This window comes from Rhinolophus ferrumequinum, chromosome X, assembly GCF_004115265.2.
Source record: "Rhinolophus ferrumequinum isolate MPI-CBG mRhiFer1 chromosome X, mRhiFer1_v1.p, whole genome shotgun sequence".
NCBI lineage: Eukaryota > Metazoa > Chordata > Mammalia > Chiroptera > Rhinolophidae > Rhinolophus > Rhinolophus ferrumequinum.
In genome coordinates, this window is record NC_046284.1 from 43,808,529 (window position 1) to 43,830,868 (window position 22,340).

At 40.8% G+C, this 22,340-nt stretch overlaps 1 protein-coding gene across 12 annotated transcripts in view; it reads left to right on the forward strand.

Annotated features, from left to right (window-relative positions):
* The window catches only part of CHRDL1 (chordin like 1), a 211,659-nt gene that overhangs the window by 149,966 nt on the left and 39,353 nt on the right, over positions 1–22,340 (forward strand). For 6 of the 12 annotated variants that reach the window (XM_033113889.1, XM_033113827.1, XM_033113852.1 and 3 more), the window contains exon 7: positions 21,603–21,673. In XM_033113889.1, the coding sequence (XP_032969780.1) occupies positions 21,603–21,673 (71 nt within the window). The remainder of the gene's footprint in view (positions 1–21,602; positions 21,674–22,340) is intronic. The other 6 variants (XM_033113861.1, XM_033113898.1, XM_033113817.1 and 3 more) reach the window with 1 other exon arrangement.

Genomic DNA, 22,340 nt, shown 5'->3' on the forward strand with positions numbered 1-22,340 from the left:
AATACCTAGCCCATTGTGGGAGTCCCTTAAGTGGGGTTTTCCCCATGTGTAAGCTACTCTTGTGGAGGAGGAAGAAGTGGAGGGGAAAGATGGGGAGAAGAGGGAGAGGGAATAATGGCTAATATTTACATGACACTCACCGTGTTCCAGGCACTGTTCTAAGCTCTTTGCATATACTAATTAATTGTATCCTCATAACCCAATGGGGTTGGTATTATTGTCTCCATTTTAGCAATATGGAAACTGAGGCACAGAGAGGTTAATTCGCTTGTCCAAAGTCACACAGGCAAGAGGGGACAGAGTCAGGATTTGAACCCAGGCATTTTGGTTCTGAGCTGTTGCCTTACCCATTATACTACATTGCCCCTCAACTTGGGCATGTGAAGCAACTCTGGGGATTCTGTTAACTCAGAGGCTACTGGGAAGAGCAGACTTTGTGACAACTCTGCTTTCAGGGGCCAGATATGGTACACTTCCAGCTCTTTTCACTGGAACCACTCTGGGATGCAAAGACCCCATTTCTAACCATAAACTTGGATCTATTTAGTCACATGTCCATTGACAGAGCAGAGTGTGGGTCATGGGCACCATTTAGTTAATAGTTTCTTTATTCTCTCTCCGCAGATCCCTTCCTTCAAACATATGTACTCCCACAATTCATTTTTTAGAAAGTATGAATTTCTGATTTTTCTGGATAAATGCTTTTGTATTCTTCTTCAGATTTGGCTTGCTACTGCTGGCAGAAAGTTCCCCCTTGTCTGTGTCTTAGTATTTCTCAAGCAGATATTTTGTTAAAAATATTAAGACAGCCCAAACAAAACAAAACAAAAACTGACTGTCCACTTTGCAATACACTGGAGGACTTCTTGAAGTACTACTATACCTCATTATTGGAGGCTCAATTGTGTACCAATGGAGAATCCTCATACCAGTGTTCCTTAAAGCTTCCCTCAGATTTCACCACACTTGCTCCCTCTCAACATAATTTGTAGAATTAGATGTTTGGCAGAGTCTCTCGTTCCCCCAGAGAGCTGTACATTTCCTCTTTCATCTCCAACTTGGGTACAAAGTACTGGCTATAAAATGGCCCACCACAGAACGTGGCATGTAGTAGGTGGAGATTTCATGATCATTTCTTCCTCTATGCCCTCTCCTGATTTCCCTCAAAGGTCCTTTAACCATTTGCCCCAATTCTGCTGATTTCAACTTCTTTCTCTAAAAATGCAGAGATCACTCTCCCTTGTCACAAAGATCACTTCACCCTGTCTCGGGGATTCATTTAATTTCTATTTGCCTTATGATTAGAGTGACCATATAATGTATCATCCAAACTCAAGACACTTTTGAAAGTGGGAGAGGCAATCTTAATAATTATGCATGCCAGAAAAACAAGCATAAAACTGGTTTGTCCCAGATAAATTGGGACCTATGGGCACCCTGTTTATGATGTCGTGTGTGGTTCAGAAATGGCCACATGCTGGCGTAGTTTTGCTGTCTGAGGCTTATCTTCATGGATATCTCATAATCTTATTGTCCTTTTGAGAACCCGGGTTTACTTCTGTGACCTGCTCAAGCCACCCAAAGATTAATGGAAGCAATGAGTTATAAACAGTCTTAATTTTAGCCTAGCTCTTGACCATTTTTAAATACTTGTTCTCCCATTACCAGAAAGCCAAGCCATTCCAGCTTCGTAGCGTACCACTTAGAGTATAATTGAGGTTTGAATAAACAACATATGTTGCTTTAAGGTTAAATGAATATTGTTTGACATACAGTACACTAGACTTGTTTTTCATTTTGGTTTAAAAAATTGGTTAAAATTACATCTTGTTGCTTCTTGGAATTAACTAGAATCCATCTGTCTGCATTAGAATCATTGTTTTTGTTTTGTTTTGTTTTGTTTTTCTAAAGCATTGGCTGAAAAAGAGTCTCTCTCTCACTCAAGGTAATTTGTCCAGTGAATCAGTGGGGGGGAGAGAAGCAAAGAAACAGGTTTCTTAGGCGATCGATGCCTACTCTTTTCCTTCTATGTATTTCATCTCTTTGATATATCTAAGGTTTATATTTAAGGTATAAGGTCTAAGACTGTAAATGAACAAATCTATTTTCAGCTGTCCAGACAGATCCTTCCCAGGTCTAGAGAACCACCTATAGCTGTACCAAATGTGAACATCTAAGAAGATAATTCCAGGACTATGGTTCAAATCGAATAAAACAACTAAAATGTTGAAACTTTTAGCAGCTACTTATAGAATATTCCAGCTTAAAGAATGACATTCTGATGACTTTGAAAGATCAAAGGCAACAAAAATACTAGTACTTCCTACTTGAGAATATATATACAGAAGTAATGTTTCCAGTAGTTTTTAACAAAGTGAAATAGTTAAAATTTAGGTACACATGCCTCTCTGTAAATGCTTAGGTGACTGTGACACATTCATTTGAATTTGTGTTACAGGGTATTAATGATCTGCTCTCATGCTTGGTACCAACTTGCCTCATTGCTTTGCCATCTTACCTCTCTGCTCATTAAAAGGCATTATATGCTTCTGTATTGCTTTGAGATTCTGACTGGACTATAAGTATTTAAAGACTATTTAAAATCCCTATTAAGACGCTAGGGTCTAAATGGAATAAATTGGACATGTCAGAAGGCCATGCTGAGTAAACATTTCGTATCGATACCAATCATTAAATCTACATTTTAAAAGGGCATTTGATGAGGAGAGCTATTTTATTTTTCTTTTGTAATTTATTCTCTTTTGGCTAGATTAGGCCTGAAACCACATCCTATAAATTTTACATATTGTTTTGCCATTTGCCAGTGAATCTTTCAAGTCTTCTCTCTGGTCCTCTTTTTCATTTCACTCAAGACATAGATTAGATGCACCATTGCCAGCTAAAACAAAACAAGTAAATCCAAGTTCATCCCCATTCGGTCACTGCTAAGGGAAGTGCCATTCCCCAGCTCTCCAGATTTGTGAGCCTAGAGACATTTTATACTGTTTTGTCCTTCACCTTCCTCCTCCATAAGCAAATCTTCCAATGTACTCTTTTCATTTCCTCTTTTTTTTTTTAATTTATAAGGGTGACAATTGTACGTAAAGTTATATAGATTTCAGGTGTACAATACTGCATTACATTATCTATAAATCCCATTGTGTATTCACCACCCGGAGTCAGTTCTCCTTCCATCACCATATATTTGATACCACTTACCCTCATCTCCCACCCCCCACCACCCTTACCCTCTGATAACCACTAAACTATTGTCTGTGTCTATGAGTTCTTCTTTCTCATTTGTTTGTCTTGTTCTTTTGTTGTTTTTGGTTTATATATCACATATCAGTGAAATCATATGGTTCTCTGCTTTTTCTGTCTGACTTGTTTCGCTTAGCATTATACTCTCAAGATCCATCCATGTTGTCACAAATGTTCCTATATCATCTTTTCTTACCGCCAAATAGTATTCCATTGTGTATATATACCACAACTTCTTTATCCATTCATCTATTGAAGGACATTTTGGTGGTTTCCACATCTTGGCCACCGTAAACAAAGCGGCAATGAACATTAGAGCACACGTGTCTTTATGTGTAGATGTTTTCAGATTTTTGGGGTAGATACCCAGGAGAGAGATTGCTGGGTCATATGGTAATTCTATTCATGATTTATTGAGGAAACTCCACACTGCCTTCCATAATGGCTGCACCAGTCTGCATTCCCACCAACAGTGTATGAGGGTTCCTTTTTCTCCACAGCCTCTCCAACACTTGTTACTATTTGTCTTGATGATAGCCATTCTGACTGGGGTGAGGTCATATCTCATTGTGGTTTTTATTTGCATTTCTCTGATGATTAGTGATGCTGAGCATTTTTTCATATGTCTATTTGCCATTTGTATGTCCTCTTTGGAGAAATGTCTCTTCAGGTCGTCTGCCCATTTTTCAATTGGGTTGTTTGGATTTTTTGTTGTTGAGTTTCATGAGTTCCTTGTATATTTTGGATATTAGCCCCTTATTGGAGGTACTGTTTGCAAAAATCTTCTCCCATTCAGTTGGTTGCCTCTTTATTTTGTCGATGGTTTCTTTTGCTGTGCAGAAGATTTTAAGTTTCATATAGTCCCATTCGTTTATTTTAGCTTTTACATCCCTTGCCTTTGGAGTCAAATTCATAAAAAGTTCTTTGAACCGAAGGTCCATAAGTTTAGTACCTATGTTTTCTTCTATGCAGTTTATTGTGTCAGGTCTTCTGATTAAGTCTTTGATCCATTTTGAATTAATTTTGGTACATGGCGACAGATAGCAGTCCAGTTTCATTCTTTTGCACGTGGCTTTCCAATTCTCCCAGCACCATTAATTGAAGTGGCTGTCTTTTCTCCATTGTATGTTTTTTGCTTCTTTGTCAAAAATTATCTGTTCATATTTATGTGGTTTTATTTCTGGATTCTCAATTCTATTAGATTGGTCTATGTGTCTGTTATTCTGCCAATACCATGCTGTTTTGCTTATTGTAGCCCTGTAGTACAAGCTAAAGTCAGGGAGTGTGATCCCTCCTGTATTGTTCTTTTTTCTTAAGTTTGCTTTCGCTATTCGGGGTCTTTTGAGGTTCCAATCAAATCTGATGTTTTTTTTCTATTTCTTTAAAAAATGCCATTGGGATTTTGATGGGGATTGCATTAAATCTGTATATTGCTTTGGGTAATATGGCCATTTTAACTATGTTGATTCTTCCAATCCATGAGCATGGAATGTCTTTCCATTTCTTTGTGTCTTCTTCAATTTCTTTTAAAAGTGTCTTATAGTTTTCAGCATATAGATCTTTCACATCTTTGGCTAAGTTTATTCCTAGGTATTTTATTCTTTTTCCTGCAATTGCAAAAGGAATTGTTTTTTGTCCCGACCCACGGGACACTACACGAGGGACCCCGAAGTACCTAGAAGGGAGGAAAATGGGAGACACAAAGACTGGAGACAAGACAGGAGTTCTGATTAAGTCTCTCTTTATTGTAGTTCAATCATGGGTTATATACATTTTTGTGCTGGGTGGAGGGGCATTAACGTAAGCAGGGTTGCCGCAGGGTGATGGTCTTAAGCCATCTGGACATACCCTACAGAATGTGGGTGTTATCTAAAGACCCAAGTAACTTCCTCTATCTCATGCTTCTCAGTCATGTGATGGTGCCTTATAGGCACCCGCCCTCTACAGGTCCCACTTTTCTGTTTTATAAAAAAAGAGCTCTGAGCCCCTAGGGAACTGTGCCTGTCTTAGGTTGGGACAGTCCATCTCTGTGAAACCTGGTACAGCGACAGGTTTTTGATTTTTTATGTTACTTAGAGAGCTGTCCTCTTACCCGTCATTGGCTATCCAGTTCATCTCACAGGGGAGGAGTCCTGTTTTTTGACTCCTGTTATTGAAGATAGGGATCTCCTCGCTCTTGCATCTCCAGTCGGGTGTAATGGACCTGTATGGGCTTGGCCTGCAAGGCCTCTATTTGTTGTCTGAGAAAGCGCATGAGTTTATTGAGGAGGATGGGTCCCAGTGATAGTAGGATAAAGCACCCGAGTATGGGGCCAAGCAGGGGTAGTAAGTAGGGTAAAAGTCCATTGAATCCGGTCCACAGAGGGTTGGAAAGGAGGTCTCTTCTTCTTTTTTCAAGGTCTTCTTGTAATTTTTTGACTCTGTCACGAACAATTGCAGATTTGTTAGCATAAAAACAGCATTTTTCTCCGAGGGCCAGACAGATGCCCCCTTTTTCTGTAGTAAGTAAATCTAATCCCCTCCTGTTTTGGAGGACAACTTCTGCTAGGGAATCAACCTGATCTTGAAGATCTTGGATAGTTTCTGAGAGTACCTGGACATCTGATATGAGTTGTCCAGATAATTTATGGTATTGTACTAGGGAATGTCCTATCCCCGCGGACCCGGTGGCAAGTGCGGTGGTGATGCCTAGACCCGCTAATAAGGGAATATAATGGACTGCACGTTTAGTGCGTCTTGCAATATGTTCGAAAGTCGGGATAGGGACTGGCTCATCTCCTGGAATGATGGATACATCTGGGAGGAGGGAGCCTAGGGTACAAACTCCTGTCCAGGTTTGTGGTAAATAGGTGTAGGCATAATTATTTCCACAAATATATACCGATCCATTGGGTGCACACATAGGAGAGGATACATTAATGAAGGAGGAGCAATTTGTAAAGGAGAGGCTTCCTAAATTAACCTCTGTAGTATCGTTTTGAGTGGGAGAGAGGATGCACGGGGTATTGTTAAAGCCAAGGGGTTGGACTAAAAAAGGGAGAGCTATGTTGTATGAATTATTGGTAGTAGAGGTGACAAAGGGGTAGGTATAGCTAATGGTAAAGGGGTGACTTGTAGTAAACACAGCCAGCAGTCTGTGGCGTAGGATGAATTAACAGAAAGCAATAACTTGTGGGTAGAACTAAGAATGTCAAAAGTCTGAGGATCAATGTCCACGTGACCCGGTTTTTTAGGGTGGGCCAAAGGGTGATAGGTAAGTTTAGGGTTAAGGGTCTTTTGTATTTCAGCAAATTTTTTAATGCGTTTTTCATTGGATTGGAGATCGGCTGGACCCCCGCCGTCAGAAACATATGGTATAGGGGATTCGATCTGCCAGCAAATATTTTTTCCTAACATATTAGATGCCGCGCAGGGTGCGGGTTTATAGGAGCCAATGCCAACCGCAGCAGGGGTGTTAGACCAGTCAGAATGAGGGACAGCGGGAGCGGTGCTTGTCATGACAGCCGTATAATAAGAGGAGTTATCTTTTGTACATGTTTTATAGGTATTGTAACAAGAACTATGAATAATAGGGTAAATAGTAGAGCATTCAGCGGGACAAGGCTGAGGTTTTTCTTGTTTATATTGGGGAGAGGAAGTACAGACCCATTTGGTCGTGGATATAGTCTCAGGTGTGATGAGGTATGCTATTTTGTCTTGACAACTTACGGTTTTGAGGACCGAGGTAGATGGTGCCCCCCGAAGGTTACCTTCGTCGCAGTCACATGGGGGTCGTTGTCCCGTTAGCTGTCTGAGCTTCTTGATGTTAACTTTTCCAGGGTCAAGACCAGAATGGACGAGAGGCAAGACCAGTAGCAGGAGCCAGGGTGTAGCAGTTATTTTTGTGCCTGTCGCGAAAGATGGCTTCTCAGGGAGCGGGGCCGTCCCTGGAATGGGGGTTAACATCTATTTGTTTTGTAAGTCTCTCGGGAAGCCACCGGGCAGCTTGGGTTTTATTATCGAAAATGCAGACTGATCCTCGTCCCCAAATGAGGACGGGATCTGGGCCTGACCATCGATTTGTTATGGGGTCTCGCCACAAAATGGAGGCGAAATTATCAGCTGTGGTTGGATGCCAGAGGTGGTCAGCGGCAGTTTTTGAGTTTTGGTCGAGTTGCAGGAAGTTTAGAATAAAAAGCGCATGAGCAACAACATTTTTGGGGGAATTTTTTATAGTGTACAATTCTCCACTTTTTAACTTATTTATAGTGATTTTGAGTGTTTGGTGAGCGCGTTCAACAATGCCTTGGCCCTGAGGATTATAAGGGATGCGGGTAATGTGATGGATCTGTAAAGTGGAGCAAAAGGACTGGAAATTTTTTCCTGTGTAGCCTGGACCATTGTCTGTTTTGATAGTCTTAGGCTTGCCCATTACTGATAGGCAAGTGAGGACATGAGAAATAACATGTTTGCTGGCTTCACCTGTTTGTGTGGATGCAAAAATAAATCCGCTGAAGGTATCAACTGTAACATGAAGATATTTAAGTTTGCCAAATTCAGGGACATGGGTAATGTCCATTTGCCAGATTTCATTGAGAACAAGGCCTCTAGGGTTTACTCCTAAGTGAGGGGTAGGTAGATGTGTGACACAAGCAGGGCATTGTTTTACTATTTGTCGGGCTTGTTCACGTGTGATCTTAAACATTAATCGTAATGTCTGAGCGTTGAGGTGGTATATAGAGTGAGCTTGTTGAGCCTGATCAACAGTGGAGACAAAGGAAACAGTTGTTTTGTGGGTGGCTATATCTGATAATAGATTTCCTGTAGAAAGGGGGCCTGGAAGCCCGGTGTGGGCTCTAAGATGACCTATAAAAAATGGATAAGATCGGGCATGGATGGCCTTTTGAACCCGTAAGAAAAGGTGTATGGCGGTGGAGGTGGGTTTAATGAATGCAGTAGTTTCTAGTAAAGGAAGTGACTGTGCAATGTAAGCGCTATCTGTGTAAATATTAATTGGATCGTTAGAGAATTTTTGCATAACTGAGAGGACAGCGAAAAGCTCCACAATCTGGGCTGATTTATAAGGGGTTTGAATGGCCTGAGTTTGATTGTTAACAGTGAAGGCAGCTATGCCTGTAGAAGATCCATCAGTAAAAACTGTAAGAGCATTTGGTAATGGTTTTTGAGAAGTATTTTTTTGGAATATAAAGGGATGAAGCCTAAGAAAATGTAAGAGCTTATTAGAGGGATAATGGTTGTCAATGTGCCCTAAGAAGGAGGTGCAGGCTAACAACCACTGGTCTGTTGTTTGTAAGAGCCAATTAATTTCTGTTTGTGTATAAGGTGGAATGATTATGTCGGGCTCCTTACCGAAGTATCGGCGTCCGTTTTCTCTGCCAATTGTGATAAGTTTTGCAACTAACAAATAATATGGTATTATAGTTTTTTCGGGGGAGGCAGGAAGATGCGACCACATCAAAGGTGCTGTTTGCCAAAAGACACCGGTGGTTGTGTGTGGCGTGGCACAGATGATAAACCTAAGGGGCTGAGTGTAGTCAATAAAGGTGATAAATTGTTGACTGATGGCCTCTTCTACTCTTTGTATCGCAAGCAGACCTTCCTTAGTTAGCTTGCGTGGGGAGGTTGGGTTTGAGTCTCCTTGTAATATATCAAAGAGAGGTTTTAGTTCTCCTGTAGTAAGTTTTAAGTATGGACGGATCCAATTTATATCACCTAATAATTTTTGGAAATCGTTTAAAGAGTTTAAATGGGTGGTTTTGAGTTGAATTTTTTGAGTTTTAATATATTTACCCTGGAGTTCAAAACCAAGATAGGTGTAGGGATCTTTTAACTGAATTTTATTGGGAGCTATTTGTAAGCCTTTGTTTTGTAGGCTATTGACAAGAGCGTTCACAGCACAAAAGGAGGTCAGACCCATTCTTGCCAGCTATTAAGATATCATCCATATAATGAATAATATAAAGAGAGGGCCACTGAGTTCGAATGGAATCGATGGCCAGAGCAACAAATTTTTGACAGAGTGTCGGGCTGTTGGCCATGCCCTGAGGTAAGACCTTCCACTGAAATCTCTGCATGGGCCCTTGGAAATTAGTTATAGGTATGCTGAAAGCAAAACGTTGTCTATCTTGAGGGTGTAGAGGGATAGTGAAGAAGCAGTCTTTGAGATCAATAATGATTTTTAAGGATCCCGAGGGAATAGCTACAGGGGTAGGTAGGCCTGGTTGAAGGGCGCCCATAATTATCATTGTTTTATTGCCTTCCCTAAGGTCTTGGAGAAGTCTCCAATTTCCAGATTTCTTTTTTATGACAAAGATAGGTGTGTTCCAGGGGGAGTTACTGGGCTCTAGATGCCCTGCCGCCAATTGTTCCTGCACTAGCTGATTGGCAGCATTTAGTTTTTCTGAACTTAGTGGCCACTGATCCACCCATATGGGCGAGTTGTCTTTCCAGGATATAGGGTCAGCATGGGGTGCAGGTTGGTCAGAGGCCACTAGTGAAAATGTCCTAAGCCTAATCGAGGCGGGCGCTGGGCAGTAGACAGGGGTTTTTTAATTCCCTGTCCTTGTTTTCCTAATCCCCGACCTGGGAGAAACCCTTGTTTTAGCATCTGGGTGGTTATCTTGGAATTGGGGCTGAACATGATTACTCCCATTTGGGATAATATGTCACGGCCCCACAGATTTACTGGGAGGTTGGGTACAACGTACGGTTGTACTGTGCCAGAGTTATTTTCTTTATCTAGCCATGTTAGGAACTTGGCACTTTGTTTGGGGTTAGTTGTTTGTCCTATGCCTTGTAGGTGAGTAAGTGTGTCAGAAAGGGGCCAAGAAAGCGGCCAGTCTTCTTGTCTAATAATGGTTGCATCAGCACCAGTGTCAATAAGGCCTTTAAAGGTTTTTCCCTCAAGTTTTAAATCTAGCATGGGCTTATTGGGGGAGAGATTTTGAATCCAATAAGCATCTGAGGATCCAAAATTTTTGTTGTTTCTAGGCTCATTGTTGGCAGATTTATGGGTGGTCTGGAGTGGGAGAAGGAGTAGTTGAGCTATTCTCTGTCCCGGTTGTATAGAAATGAGAGAGGAAGTGGAGGAGGCTACAATCTGTATTTCTCCCGTAAAATCATTATCTATAACACCAGGGTAAATATATAGGCCTTGTAGGCTCGAACTACCTCTTCCAATTTTAGACCAAAAGTGTTTGGTGGTAGGGGTCCGGTGACACCCGTAGGTAGTATCTGAGGTCCCATGTCAGGAGTTAATATTGATTTGGAGGAGGGACTGAGGTCCAGTTCTGCACTGCCGGGGGTTGCTCGGAGGAGACTTGAGACGGGACAAAGTTTTGTTGTGGATGAGCAAACCGAGTCGCCCCAAGGTTTGGATTCTCTGTAGGGGCCTGGGGCTGGCCCCTCAGGAATTTTCCCTGCTGGGGCAGGAGGGGATTGCCGTGGGCATCTATTTTTGATCTACATTGATTGGCCCAATGTTTGCCTCTCTTACATCTGGGACATACTCGCGGGGGCAATATGGGTGTGGGAGTGGGTTGGCCTAATGGTGTCTGGCGAGGGGTTGGGCATTGTTTGGCAAAATGTCCGGGCTGGCCACGTGAAAAACAATTGTTTTTGCCTTTAGACGGATTAAATAATGAATCTTTTAAAGCTGCCCCGATAGCGAGGCCCATTTGGTGACCAGGACTAATATCAGTGCATAGGCGAATGTAATCAGAGAGTGAACCCTTTTTTCTAGGGCGGATGGCTGCCTGACAGGCAGAATTGGCATTTTCAAAAGCTATTTGTTTGAAAAAATCACTATCAGTTTCTGTGCTACCAAGGAGTCTTTCAGTGGCGTTGGTTAGGCGACTGATGAAGTCAGCATAAGGTTCATCTGGCCTCTGTCTAATACTAGTGAGTTGAGTTGTGGCCGGCCCCTTAGGGAGAAGTTTTATCCATGCCTTAGTAGCGGCAAAGTGAATTTGAGAAAAAAGGCCAGATGGATATTGTAGTTGAGCTTCATTCGTATCGTAGGGCTTAAAGCCCCTGAGCTTATCATAGGTCCAATCAGTGCACTCGCCTCCCACTTCTGCGTTGCGGCATGCAGTTTCTTTACAGGCCTCAGAAAACTCAGATTTCCAAAGAACATAATCGCCCCCCCGATAGGGTGGCATGGGCCAAATAGTGCCAATCGTGGGTGGTTAACCAGAGGTCATCTAGGGATTGTAAAATTGAGAGTGTAAAGGGGGCCGTGGGGCCATATTTGTCCACCGCTTTTTTGAGTCCTTTCGTGGTTTTTAAGTCAAGGCGTTTATAGTGTCTGGCGGGTTCTTTATTGTCTCTGTCGGGGTCTTCATCACTAACTGTACTGCCTCCTTCAGTTTTTATTGGGGGGAATTCAATAACGGGGAAAAGATTAAGAGGGGGTTTTTTATTTGAGATGGGAAATTTTTTTGTAGGATTTATGGAAAGGGGTGGAATTTTTGGGGTAGCAGCAGAGGAGAGTTGTAAATCTAACTGTTGAAGTTGTTTAAGGAGAGTTAGATGTTGTTTTTTGAGTTGAACGGTTCTTTGTAATTGTTGGACTTGGTGGGAGAGGAGAGTTTGATCAGGATCGTGGATAGGAGCTAAAGGCATTTGGGGATTATAGGGAGGGGGCAATTGATAAGAGGCCAGAAACTGCCAGTCAGGATTATGATATTTAGCGGCAGCTTCCTCTAAATCAGTCTTGTCCTCAGGGCTTAACTGATCGTCCTCAGGTGGGCTAGAATTTACATTAAGATCAGGACAATTAGGTGGTAGGGGAGGATATAAGGGCTTACTGGGATCTTTTTTGGTGGTCTCAGGATCTTCAGGAGGCATTGAAATAGAAATAGAATCTGAATTGTGGGAGGACTTAGAAGAGGGGTCCTGTAAGGAGGAGGAGGGGCGGGAAGCATTTTGTAAAAATGTGTTTCCTTCTTGTAACACGCGGTCGATGTGAGGGGTGTAGCGATCTACCATAAGTAGCTCATTAATGCAATTCCAATAATTGAAAGCAGTGATGGGGATTTTTTTAGGGCCAAAAGTTTTATGAAAGTCATTAAGGGCATCTCCAACCCTTTTCCATCTTTTGTGGTCTATGGTTCCTTCCTGAGGGAGCCAAGGGCAAACATCTTTTAAGAAATTAAAAAAAGATAACTAAATCTTTTTTCTTGACTTTAACTCTCCTTATTTGTAAGGACTCTTTTAGTCCTGAGATAAACTTGTCATGAACACTAACCTCTTGTCCCATTATGATAAGGAATAAAGACTCTCCTCACGTAGGCAGTCGGTTGGTACAATCCGCCAACACGGACCCAAACGAGACGGCACGGATGGTAACGACCCGCAGACGAATGTCTTTTGGGACTCACCCGGCCGGAGCGACGGGGGTGTTGGGGTGAGAGGAGAAAAAGCCCTTACGTGAGCAATCGGTTGGTATAATCCACCAACACGGATCCTGAGAGGTGACGCGGCTGGTAACGACCCTCAGGCGAAAGCCAGTCGGGACTCAACCGGTCGGGAAATCCTCTGGGTGGACGATTGGAGCTCAAAGTAAGCAGGCAAAATCTCGCTCAAACGGTCCCAAATACCTAGAATACTGTCTCGCTGGTGAACGACTAAAACCCAAAGTGAGCTGAGAGCAGATAAAAAGGGAGACTGGGACAACAGGTTAGGGGAACCCTAGTCTAAGTGTCTGAGGGGAAGCCTGTAGACTATACATAAGTCTAGAACACAAATATACGTCCCATTTTTTGAAGGAGTCGTCCGCTTACCTGTACAGATCTCCCACAAGTTGGGTAGTCTTATGGTGATCAAAGAAGAAATATGCTGCAGCTCCTTAGACCGGACGAACTCAGGCGTCTCGTCTTCTAGGAGACTTCAGGCCCCACGTTGGGCGCCAGTTGTCCCGACCCGCGGGACACTACACGAGGGACCCCGAAGTACCTAGAAGGGAGGAAAATGGGAGACACAAAGACCGGAGACAAGACAGGAGTTCTGATTAAGTCTCTCTTTATTGTACCTCAATCATGGGTTATATACATTTTTTTGCTGGGTGGAGGGGCATTAACGTAAGCAGGGTTGCCGCAGGGTGATGATCTTAATCCATCTGGACATACCCTACAGAATGTGGGAGTTATCTAAAGACCCAAGTAACTTCCTCTATCTCATGCTTCTCAGTCATGTGATGGTGCCTTACAGGCACCCGCCCTCTACAGTTATTTGTATTTCTTTTTCTGAGATTTCATTGCTAGTATATAGGAATGCAATGGACTTTTGTGCGTTGATTTTGTAGCCAGCAACTTTACTGTATTCGTTGATTGTTTCTAACAGCTTTTTGGTGGAGTCTTTAGGGTTTTCTGTATATAGCATCATGTCATCTGCAAAGAGTGACAATTTAACTTCTTCATTCCCTATTTGGATGCCTTTTATATCTTTCTCTTGCCTGATTGGTCTGGCAAGGACTTCCAACACTAAGTTGAAAAGCAGAGGTGATAGGGGACAGCCCTGTCGTATTCCTGAACGTAGAGCAAAGGGCTTCAGATTTTCACCATTAATTATGAGATTAGCTGAGGGCTTGTCATATATGGCCTTTATTATGTTAAGGTATTTTCCTTCTATACCTATTTTATTAAGTGTTTTATTAATAAATGGATGTTGTATCTTGTCAAATGCTTTTTCTGCATCAGTTGACATAATCATGATTTTTGTCCTTTATTTTGTTTATGTGATGTATCACATTGAAGGATTTGCTGATTTTGAATCATCCTTGTGCCCCGGGGATGAACCCCACTTGATCGTGATATATAATCTTTTTAATGCATTGTTGGCATTCGATTTCCTAGAATTTTGTTTAGGATTTTTGCATCTGTATTCATCAGAGATATTGGTCTGTAGTTTTCTTTCTTTGTGTTGTCCTTACCAGGTTTTGGTATCAGGGTAATGTTGGCCTCATAAAATGAGTTAGGGAGTACTGTCTCTTCTTCAATTTTTGGAAGAGTTTGAGCAGGATTCGTATTAGATCCTCTTTGAAGGTTTGGTATAATTCACTAGTAAAGCCATCTGGTCCAGGACTTTTGCTTTTGGGAAGGTTTTGGATGACTGATTCATATTCGTTACTGGTGATTGGTCTGTTTAGATTTTCCAGTTCTTCATGATTCAGCCTTGGAAGTCTATGTTTCTAAGAACTTGTCCATTTCTTCTAGGTTATTGAATTTGGTGGCATATATTCCTTCATAGTATTCTCGGATGACCCATTGTATTTCTGTGGCATCTGTGATAACTTCCCCGTGATAATTTCTGATTTTGTTTGTTAGTGTCTTATCTCTTTTTATCTCAGTGAGTCTAGCCACAGGTTTGTCAATATGGTTATTCTTTTCAAAGGACCAGCTCTTTCTCACATTAACTTTTTCTATTTTCATTTTGTTCTCTGTTTCATTTAGTTCTGCTCTGATTTTTGTTATTTCCTTTCTTCTGCTGACCTTGGGTTTCCCTTGTTCTTCTTTTTCTAGTTATTTAAGGTGCAACATCAGGTTATTTATTTGGGCTTTTTCTTGTTTCTTGAGATAGGCCTGTAATGATATAAATTTCCCTCTTAAAACTGCTTTCGCTGCATCCCAAAAAGTTTGGTAGGATGTATTTTCATTGTCATTTGTTTCTATTTATCTTTTGATCTCTCCTCTAATTTCTTCTTTGACCCAGTCGTTCTTTAAAACTATGTTGTTTATTCTCCATGTATTTGTGTTTTTCCTGCTTTCTTTTCCAGTTGATATCCAATTTTAAACCTTGTGATCAGAGAATATGCTTGGTATGATTTGTATCTTCTTAAATATGCCTAGGCGGATTTTATGTCCCAATATATTGTCTATCTTTGAGAATATTCCATGTACACTAGAAAAAAATGTATAGTATGATGTTTTAGGATGAAGTGCTCTATATATGTCAGTTATGTCCGTTTCATCTAATGTGTCATTTAGGGCTGCTATTTCGTTATTTATTTTCTGTTTGGATGATCTATCCATGCTGTCAATGATGTATTTAAGTGCCCTCGTATGATTGTGTTTTGGTCAATTTCTCTCTTTAGTTCTCTTAATAGTTGGTTGGTATATTTTGGTGCTCCCTGATTGAGTGCATAAATATTGATGACTGTTATGTCTTATTGTTCTATAGTCCCCTTTACCATTATAAAATGTCCATCTTTGTCTCTTGTTCCCTTTTTCATCTTGAAGTCTGTTTCATCTGATATCATTATAGCTACACCTGATTTTCTCTGGAGACCATTTGCTGGTAGTGTCAATTTCCACCCTTTCACTTTAAATCTATGCTTGTCCTTGTAGCTGATATGTGTCCCTTAGAGACAGCAAAAGGTTGGGTTTAGTTTTTTGATCCAATCTGCTACTCTGTGCCTTTTTATTGGTGAGTTCAGTCCATCTACATTTAGGGTGATTATTGATATGTGAGGATTTCCTGTCGTTCTGTCTTTAGTTTTCTGGTAAGGCTGTGTCTCCATTGTTTCTTTGCCTTTTTGTTGTTGTCTATTATTTCTGTATGGTGGTATTCTATGATGTTTCCCTCTGTTTCTTCTTTTATTACAGTATGTATTTCAGTTCAGGAATTTTTTTTTTGAGTGATTGCCCTTATATTTATATAAAAGAAAATTTGATATTTAGAGTATTCCATTTTCTTCAGCATGCTTACATTCTCCATTCCCATATTCCAGTTCAGGCCTTTACTCTCCCCCTTTTTATGTTTTGGTTGCCTAAAATTGACCCTGTTGTTAGTGGTCGAATAGCCTCCTTTAGTATTTCTTGTAGTGCAGTTCGTGTATTAGAAAATTCCCTCAGCTTCTGTATGTCTGGAAAGGTCTTTATTCCTCCTTCATATCTGAAGGGTATCTTTGCTGGATACATTATTCTTGGCTCATAATTTCTCTCTTTCAATAGTGTGAATATTTGGTTCCACTCCCTCCTGGCTTGTAGAGGTTCTGGTGAAAAATCTGATGATAGTGAAATGGCTTTCCTTTGCAGGTTACCGTCTTCTTTTTCCTGGTTGCCTTGAGGATTCTTTCTTTGTCGTTGATTTTTGACAGCTTTAATACAATGTGCCTTGGAGAAGGCCTGTTGAGGTTGAGGCAATTAGGTGTTCTATTTGCTTCTTTCATTCGTGGATCCAGTTCTGTCCACAAGTTTGGGAAGTTCTCATCAACAATTTGTTTGAATATACTCTCTGTTCTCTTCTCTCTTTCTTCTCCTTCTGGTATGCCCATTATTCTTATATTGCTCTTTCTGATGGAGTCAGAAAGTTCTCGTAAAGTTCTTTCATTTCTTTTAAGTCTCAAGTCTCTTTCTTCTTCCATCTGTGTAATTTCCAAGTTCCTATCTTCGATGTCACTGATTCTTTCCTCCATCCTGTCAACTCTGCTACCTAAGCTGGTTATTTCATTCTTGATTTCTTCTACTGAGTTCTTAATCTCCAGAAATTCTATTTGGTTCTTTTTTAAAATTTCAATCTCTTTTGTAAAATGCTCATGTTGTTCTTTGATTGTGTTTCTGCATTCTTTAAACTGCCTTTCTGTGTTTTCTTGCATCTCGTTGAGTTTTTTCAAAACTGCAACCTTGAATTCTCTGTCATTTAAGTCACATATTTCCATATCTTTAAGTTTCTTTTTTGGAGACTTTTCACTTTCTTTCTGAGCTGTCTTGTTGCCTTGGTTATTCATGGCAATTACTGATTTATTATTTCTCTTCCTAGACATCTACAGGAGTGGCTTCTGCAACAGGTTGATAGGAAGAGGTCTTTCTTTTGTTTTCCAGTACTTGTTGGTAGAATGTTTTATTTTCTCTCTGACTGCCGCCTTTTCTTTCTCTCTCACACAGTAGTGCTATGTTTTCTCTGCACTATTCCCGCTTCTCACATAATGGGGTGATTCCCTGGGAGACGGGATTCTCCTCTGTTCATAGTTCACCTGGGTCAGAGGGCACACTGTCTGTGTGGGTATGTGGAGAACTTTTAAAGTTCCAAAGCTCTTCCTGCACTTGATTCAGAGCCCGGACATTTCAGCAGTTCTGTTTACTCCTTCATGGATCCGCCCAGATAGGTGGGGCCAGGGGCGGCGTGAGTTGTGAGAGATGGCCCAGAGCAATGGCGGTGCCCACCACCATAGCGGGTCCTGCTTCCACAGCTTCCCCCCCTTTGTCGGAACTAGTTGGGCTGCGAATCTGTGTCTGCAGTCCACAGTTCTCAGAACAGCAAATATTCTGTTTTTTTTTATCTGACACTGCTACTGTTCCGCTTCTAGCACCAGGCAGGTGTGGACGGGGCGAGGGTAGGGAGGGGGCGGCTTGTCTCAGTGCCTATGGCTTCCATTTTCTGCTCGGCAGTGAGTGCTTAAAAACCCTTTTTAGCCTTCTTACCTCAGTCTTTTCTCCAAGGTCTCTGCCATGAGCGTTGGGTTCAGCCGTGTGATATGCTGTCCTCTCAGCCCTGTGGGCCCTAAACGGAGCCCTAGCAGTCTGAGTTCTTCCCTCTCCCGCAGCTGCGGTAGTTCCGGGATGCAGAGAGCTCGGAGCACTGAGCTAGGTCTGCGTTCTGAGCCTGCGCGGCTCCTTCTCTGCACTTCTCCTTTCCCTCCTCCCACACTCATGCGATTCACCCACCTTTAGGTGAATTCATTAGTGCGCCTCTTCGTCCTGCCTGTCTGCTGTGCTGGGAGTCCTTTGTGGAGTTATAGTTGTTCGATTAGTTGTAATTTCCAGGGGAGATTTACAGAGGCTCACCTCACGCCATTTTGACCTATTCTCTTTTTCATTTCCTCTTCATCTGTAGTAGTCTGATTCTCCCCTTCTTTTCCATGTTTTTATACATTCTCAAGTACTATCACTTCTTATTAAAACACCCTCCTGGTTGTCCTCCTAGATTCCAGTAGCTCCTTCAGTAGTCAACACTCCATTTCCAGGATAAAGTTCCACAAATACCATTTTTACCATAGGAACCGCTACATAAAAATCGGTAACAGGAACAAATGTGAGTTCTTCAAGTTCATGCAGCAATTATTTACCACCCATATTTACCTCAACAACCTTTCCTTCTCCATCTCTCCCTCATCTTTCATCCTCCATTTCCTTTTCTCTCTTTCCACCAGCCCTATTTCTCTGGTTTCACATCTGAAGTTTCTATTCAAGCCATTCCTTGCTGTTGTCACCAGTGCATGAGTTGCTATTTCCAAAGCTCCAGTCCTTTGCAAATGCCTTTTCCTTTAGTTGAGATACCCCTGCCCACATCACTGTCTGTTTATAACCTGTAGTACCTAGCTCTAAAACATGACTTAAAAATTGTTTGGGAACCTTTCCATGGTTAGATCTGACTGCTCACGTTACCTATTCAATGTCTCTTAAGCACGTATATTCCACTTATATTTCCAGCTGTTACTGTGGGTGTATATTTTCATGTTGTTTCCTATATTGATTTCCTATCACCTCTAAACAGGTTGTAAATATCTTGAGGGCAAGGGCCCAGTCTGATTTCTCTCCTCCTGCCTTAATATCATGCTCTCCACCCAAGAAGCATTCAATGCATGTTAACTGACTTTTGGACATTATTTTCTAGAGATAAACAAAGGTGAAATCATCATCACTGTTACAGGGTCAGTTAGGGTTTCCACATAGTCTGCATGTAGTCTTTGTCTACCATCTTTACTCAGATGAGGAATAACCAGGAAGAGGTGAGTATATATTGTCCAAACACTTAATTCTGTATTTTGTGACTGCAGTTCAATTCACTGAGCATATACTTAGCACCTGATGTATACCCAGGAAAATGCAAAGTGTTCCAGCCCAGTTATTCTCAAACTCATGAATGCATCAGAACTATTGGGAGGGCTTGTCAAAACCCAGACCACTGACCCTCACCCAGAGTTTCTAACTTTGTAGGTCTGGTGTGAGTTCCAAAATTTTTCTTTTCTGACAAGCTCCCAGGTAATGCTTGTGCAGCTGGTCCAGAGACCACACCTGAAAAACCACTGATCTAGGTAATATAGAGAGGGAACTAACATATGGTCTCTGATTTCAAGGAATTTACAGTCTCTTCAGGGAAGCAAGACAGGCTCAGGAAACATTTAGCAGCAGAAAATACTATACAGTGTTTTAGTATTCATTCCTTCAAGACATACTGAATGAGTAATACGTGCCTAACACTGTTCTAGTCTCTGGGGTTATATCGATGAACATGATAGATAAAAATCCTTGTTCTTGTTTTAAACCTAATCTCAAAGGGTAGTTCTAGTGGGAGAAAGCAGACAATAAACAAAATAAATAAAGTATATAAAATGTAAGATAGTGTTAAATCTAAGAAGAAAAAGTAAAGAAGGGGATAAATATCAGAGAGAGGTTGAAATTTTAGATAGATGGTTAGAGAAAACCTCCAATTCCATCATTTGGCAAGTATTTTTTGAGTGAATACTATGTGTCAGGCATTGTTATAAATGATGGTGATACAGCCATAAATAACACAATAAACTCTGCCCTTATGGAATGGATGCACTTATTTGGGAGCCAGAAAATCTGGGGTTTAGGTGTGAACTCTCACAAACTCATTATGTGATGAATGGCTGCTACTCTGCCTCTCTGAGCCTTGGTTTCTTCATCTGTTAAATGGAGCAATTGGACAAAGTTATGCTTGTACTCCTGTACATCTCTAAGGCTACAGGCTAAGTACTTTAGATAATCAGAAATGTGTTAAGAGTGCTTGAGGAAGACTTTGTAGAGAAGGAAAATCTTAATGGTTTTCATAGGCATAGGGGAGCTATGGGTGTGGAAGGTAGGAAAGAAATTTCAGAAGAATAACATGACCAAAAGCATGAAAGCAAGAATGAGAGCCATGTGCTCAATAAAGAACAGGAGGTCAAAGGGTTCTCATTGTAGTGTAGTTGAGATACTTGGGTGGGAAGTAAGTGCTCAATAAAGATGAGGTTGGGGCTAATTATAGAGTCTTGAATGGTAACCCACTGAGGGTTTTGATCAGGGAATGTGACAATTATATAGTCAAAGTGGTGTTTTAGTAAGATTAACATAGCAACCAGAGTTAAATCTTCATAAGATGATCTCTAAATAATGAAGGATTAAAGTCATACTTTGTGATATGTCACTGTCTAATTATAATATTTCTATCAAACTAGTTTTGAGGTCTTTTTGAAGTCTTAAAAGCAAATGATATTACATTTTTTTCTAACAGTACTACCACACATTTGAACCAGTGACATGTTACCATTTATACTTAGGTTTTGAAAGCTTGGGAGATGAATTAGAATTGAAAATTCTTTATGCTTATATTTTTTTGGTATTTCTTGTTATCCCATGAAATATATGGTTGAATCAATATTGGGTTTATCCTTGGCCAGATACATACATATATATATATATATATGTATATGTATATATATGTTTATCTCTCTATGTTTATATATCTGTTTATCTCTATCTCTACACATGTACACACACACACATTCACACACACATAAATGCTACTCATTTAGAGTGGTACAAACATCTCTAAGACGAAGCTTTTCCCATCTGCTTGCTTCATCATAGATAACACAGATAATATTCGTGGGAATTATCTTCTAGTTTTTTATCTTTAATCAACTGAGGAATATCCATGTCTGTTGTACGTTTTTTGTTGTCCAGGCTGCAACTAGAATCTTCCTCCTAAAGGCAGTTTCTCTGGAAGAAAGCTGTAATAGGGGTTGGCTCTTCAAAGAGTAAACATATAGACCTAGAGAAAGCTGTCTCAGGCAAAGAGAGAGAGAGAGAGAGGGAGAGAGAGAGAGAGAGAATAATATCTTGGATATTGGTTATGTAAGCACTCCAACCTTAGTTAAGTTTTACCTTAACTTTCAGACCATATCATAACTTATCAGAGATATAATGGTGAGTTTAACAAATCATGACAGACCAAATTATCAGAGCTCTCATTTTTTAAGGGTAGTTTAAACACAAGTTAAATATGACCTGCAAAATACTTAACTCTCACTGGGATGAGATAAGCAAAAGTGACAATTATGGTTATATTAAAGTGGAAAGTGATTATTTTTCCTTTTATTTTCCGAATTCTGGGTAATATTGCTTAATGGTCTGTTTTAGAAAGTAGTAACTTTCTTCAGAGTTGTTTTGAAAAATGAGGGTCACCCAGACAGAAATCCTTGAGTGTTGCTTTTTTGAAGAATAGCTAAATGTCTGGAAAACTTTGGGATCATAGGACCAAAAATGTTATTGGGTCACAAGGGTGATATTTTTCCCTTCTATGTGCATATGATTTTTTCTTTATTTCTTTTTAATAAGTAGGGGATGGAGAATTATCATGGGAAAATCCTGATGATGATATCTTCCGGCAACCTGCCAACAGAGAAGCGGTAAGTGTGAATAGCTCAAATAATTCAACACTCACAGCATCAGGCCAAACCTTCCTTTTTTCATGGCTACTATCCCAGCAACTCCATGAAAGGGCCCATTTCTAACACCATTTTTCTTCCCTTTCCTTATAAATTTAAGAGTCATCATCAACAACCTGTAACCATTTGAGTACACTGTGTAATTGTTAACCAGGGCGAAGACATGGATACAAAGAAATCGTAGCTCCAGCCCTCGGGAACGCTTCATCTAGATATCAGAAGTTGTTTCCCTTTCAGGATGACTTGCCAAATATTTGTCTTCTGTCAGAAAAGCAGGTCACTACCCCTATCCTCAACAGTGAGGATCTTCTGTAAGATTGTAAAATAGGCCAGCCCATCCTTTTGGCAGAGGTACTTTGGACATGTTCATCTAAACCCTCCCCTAAGCCTTAGGCTCTCACTCATACCACTGGAAGAGAGGAGAGATGGCAGGCCAGATTCTCCCTCCTCATGCTGCAACATCTTTTCACTTCTGTTCTTGGTGTTAATCTTAGAATAAGCCTTATGAGTAGGCATGTCTCTACATGCAGTAATAGTGTCTCTTGTTCCTTTGTATTTTGAAGTAATTAACAAAATAGAATCCCTCTCTAAAAAGACATGTGTCTAAGTACAGCAACACTTCAAACTT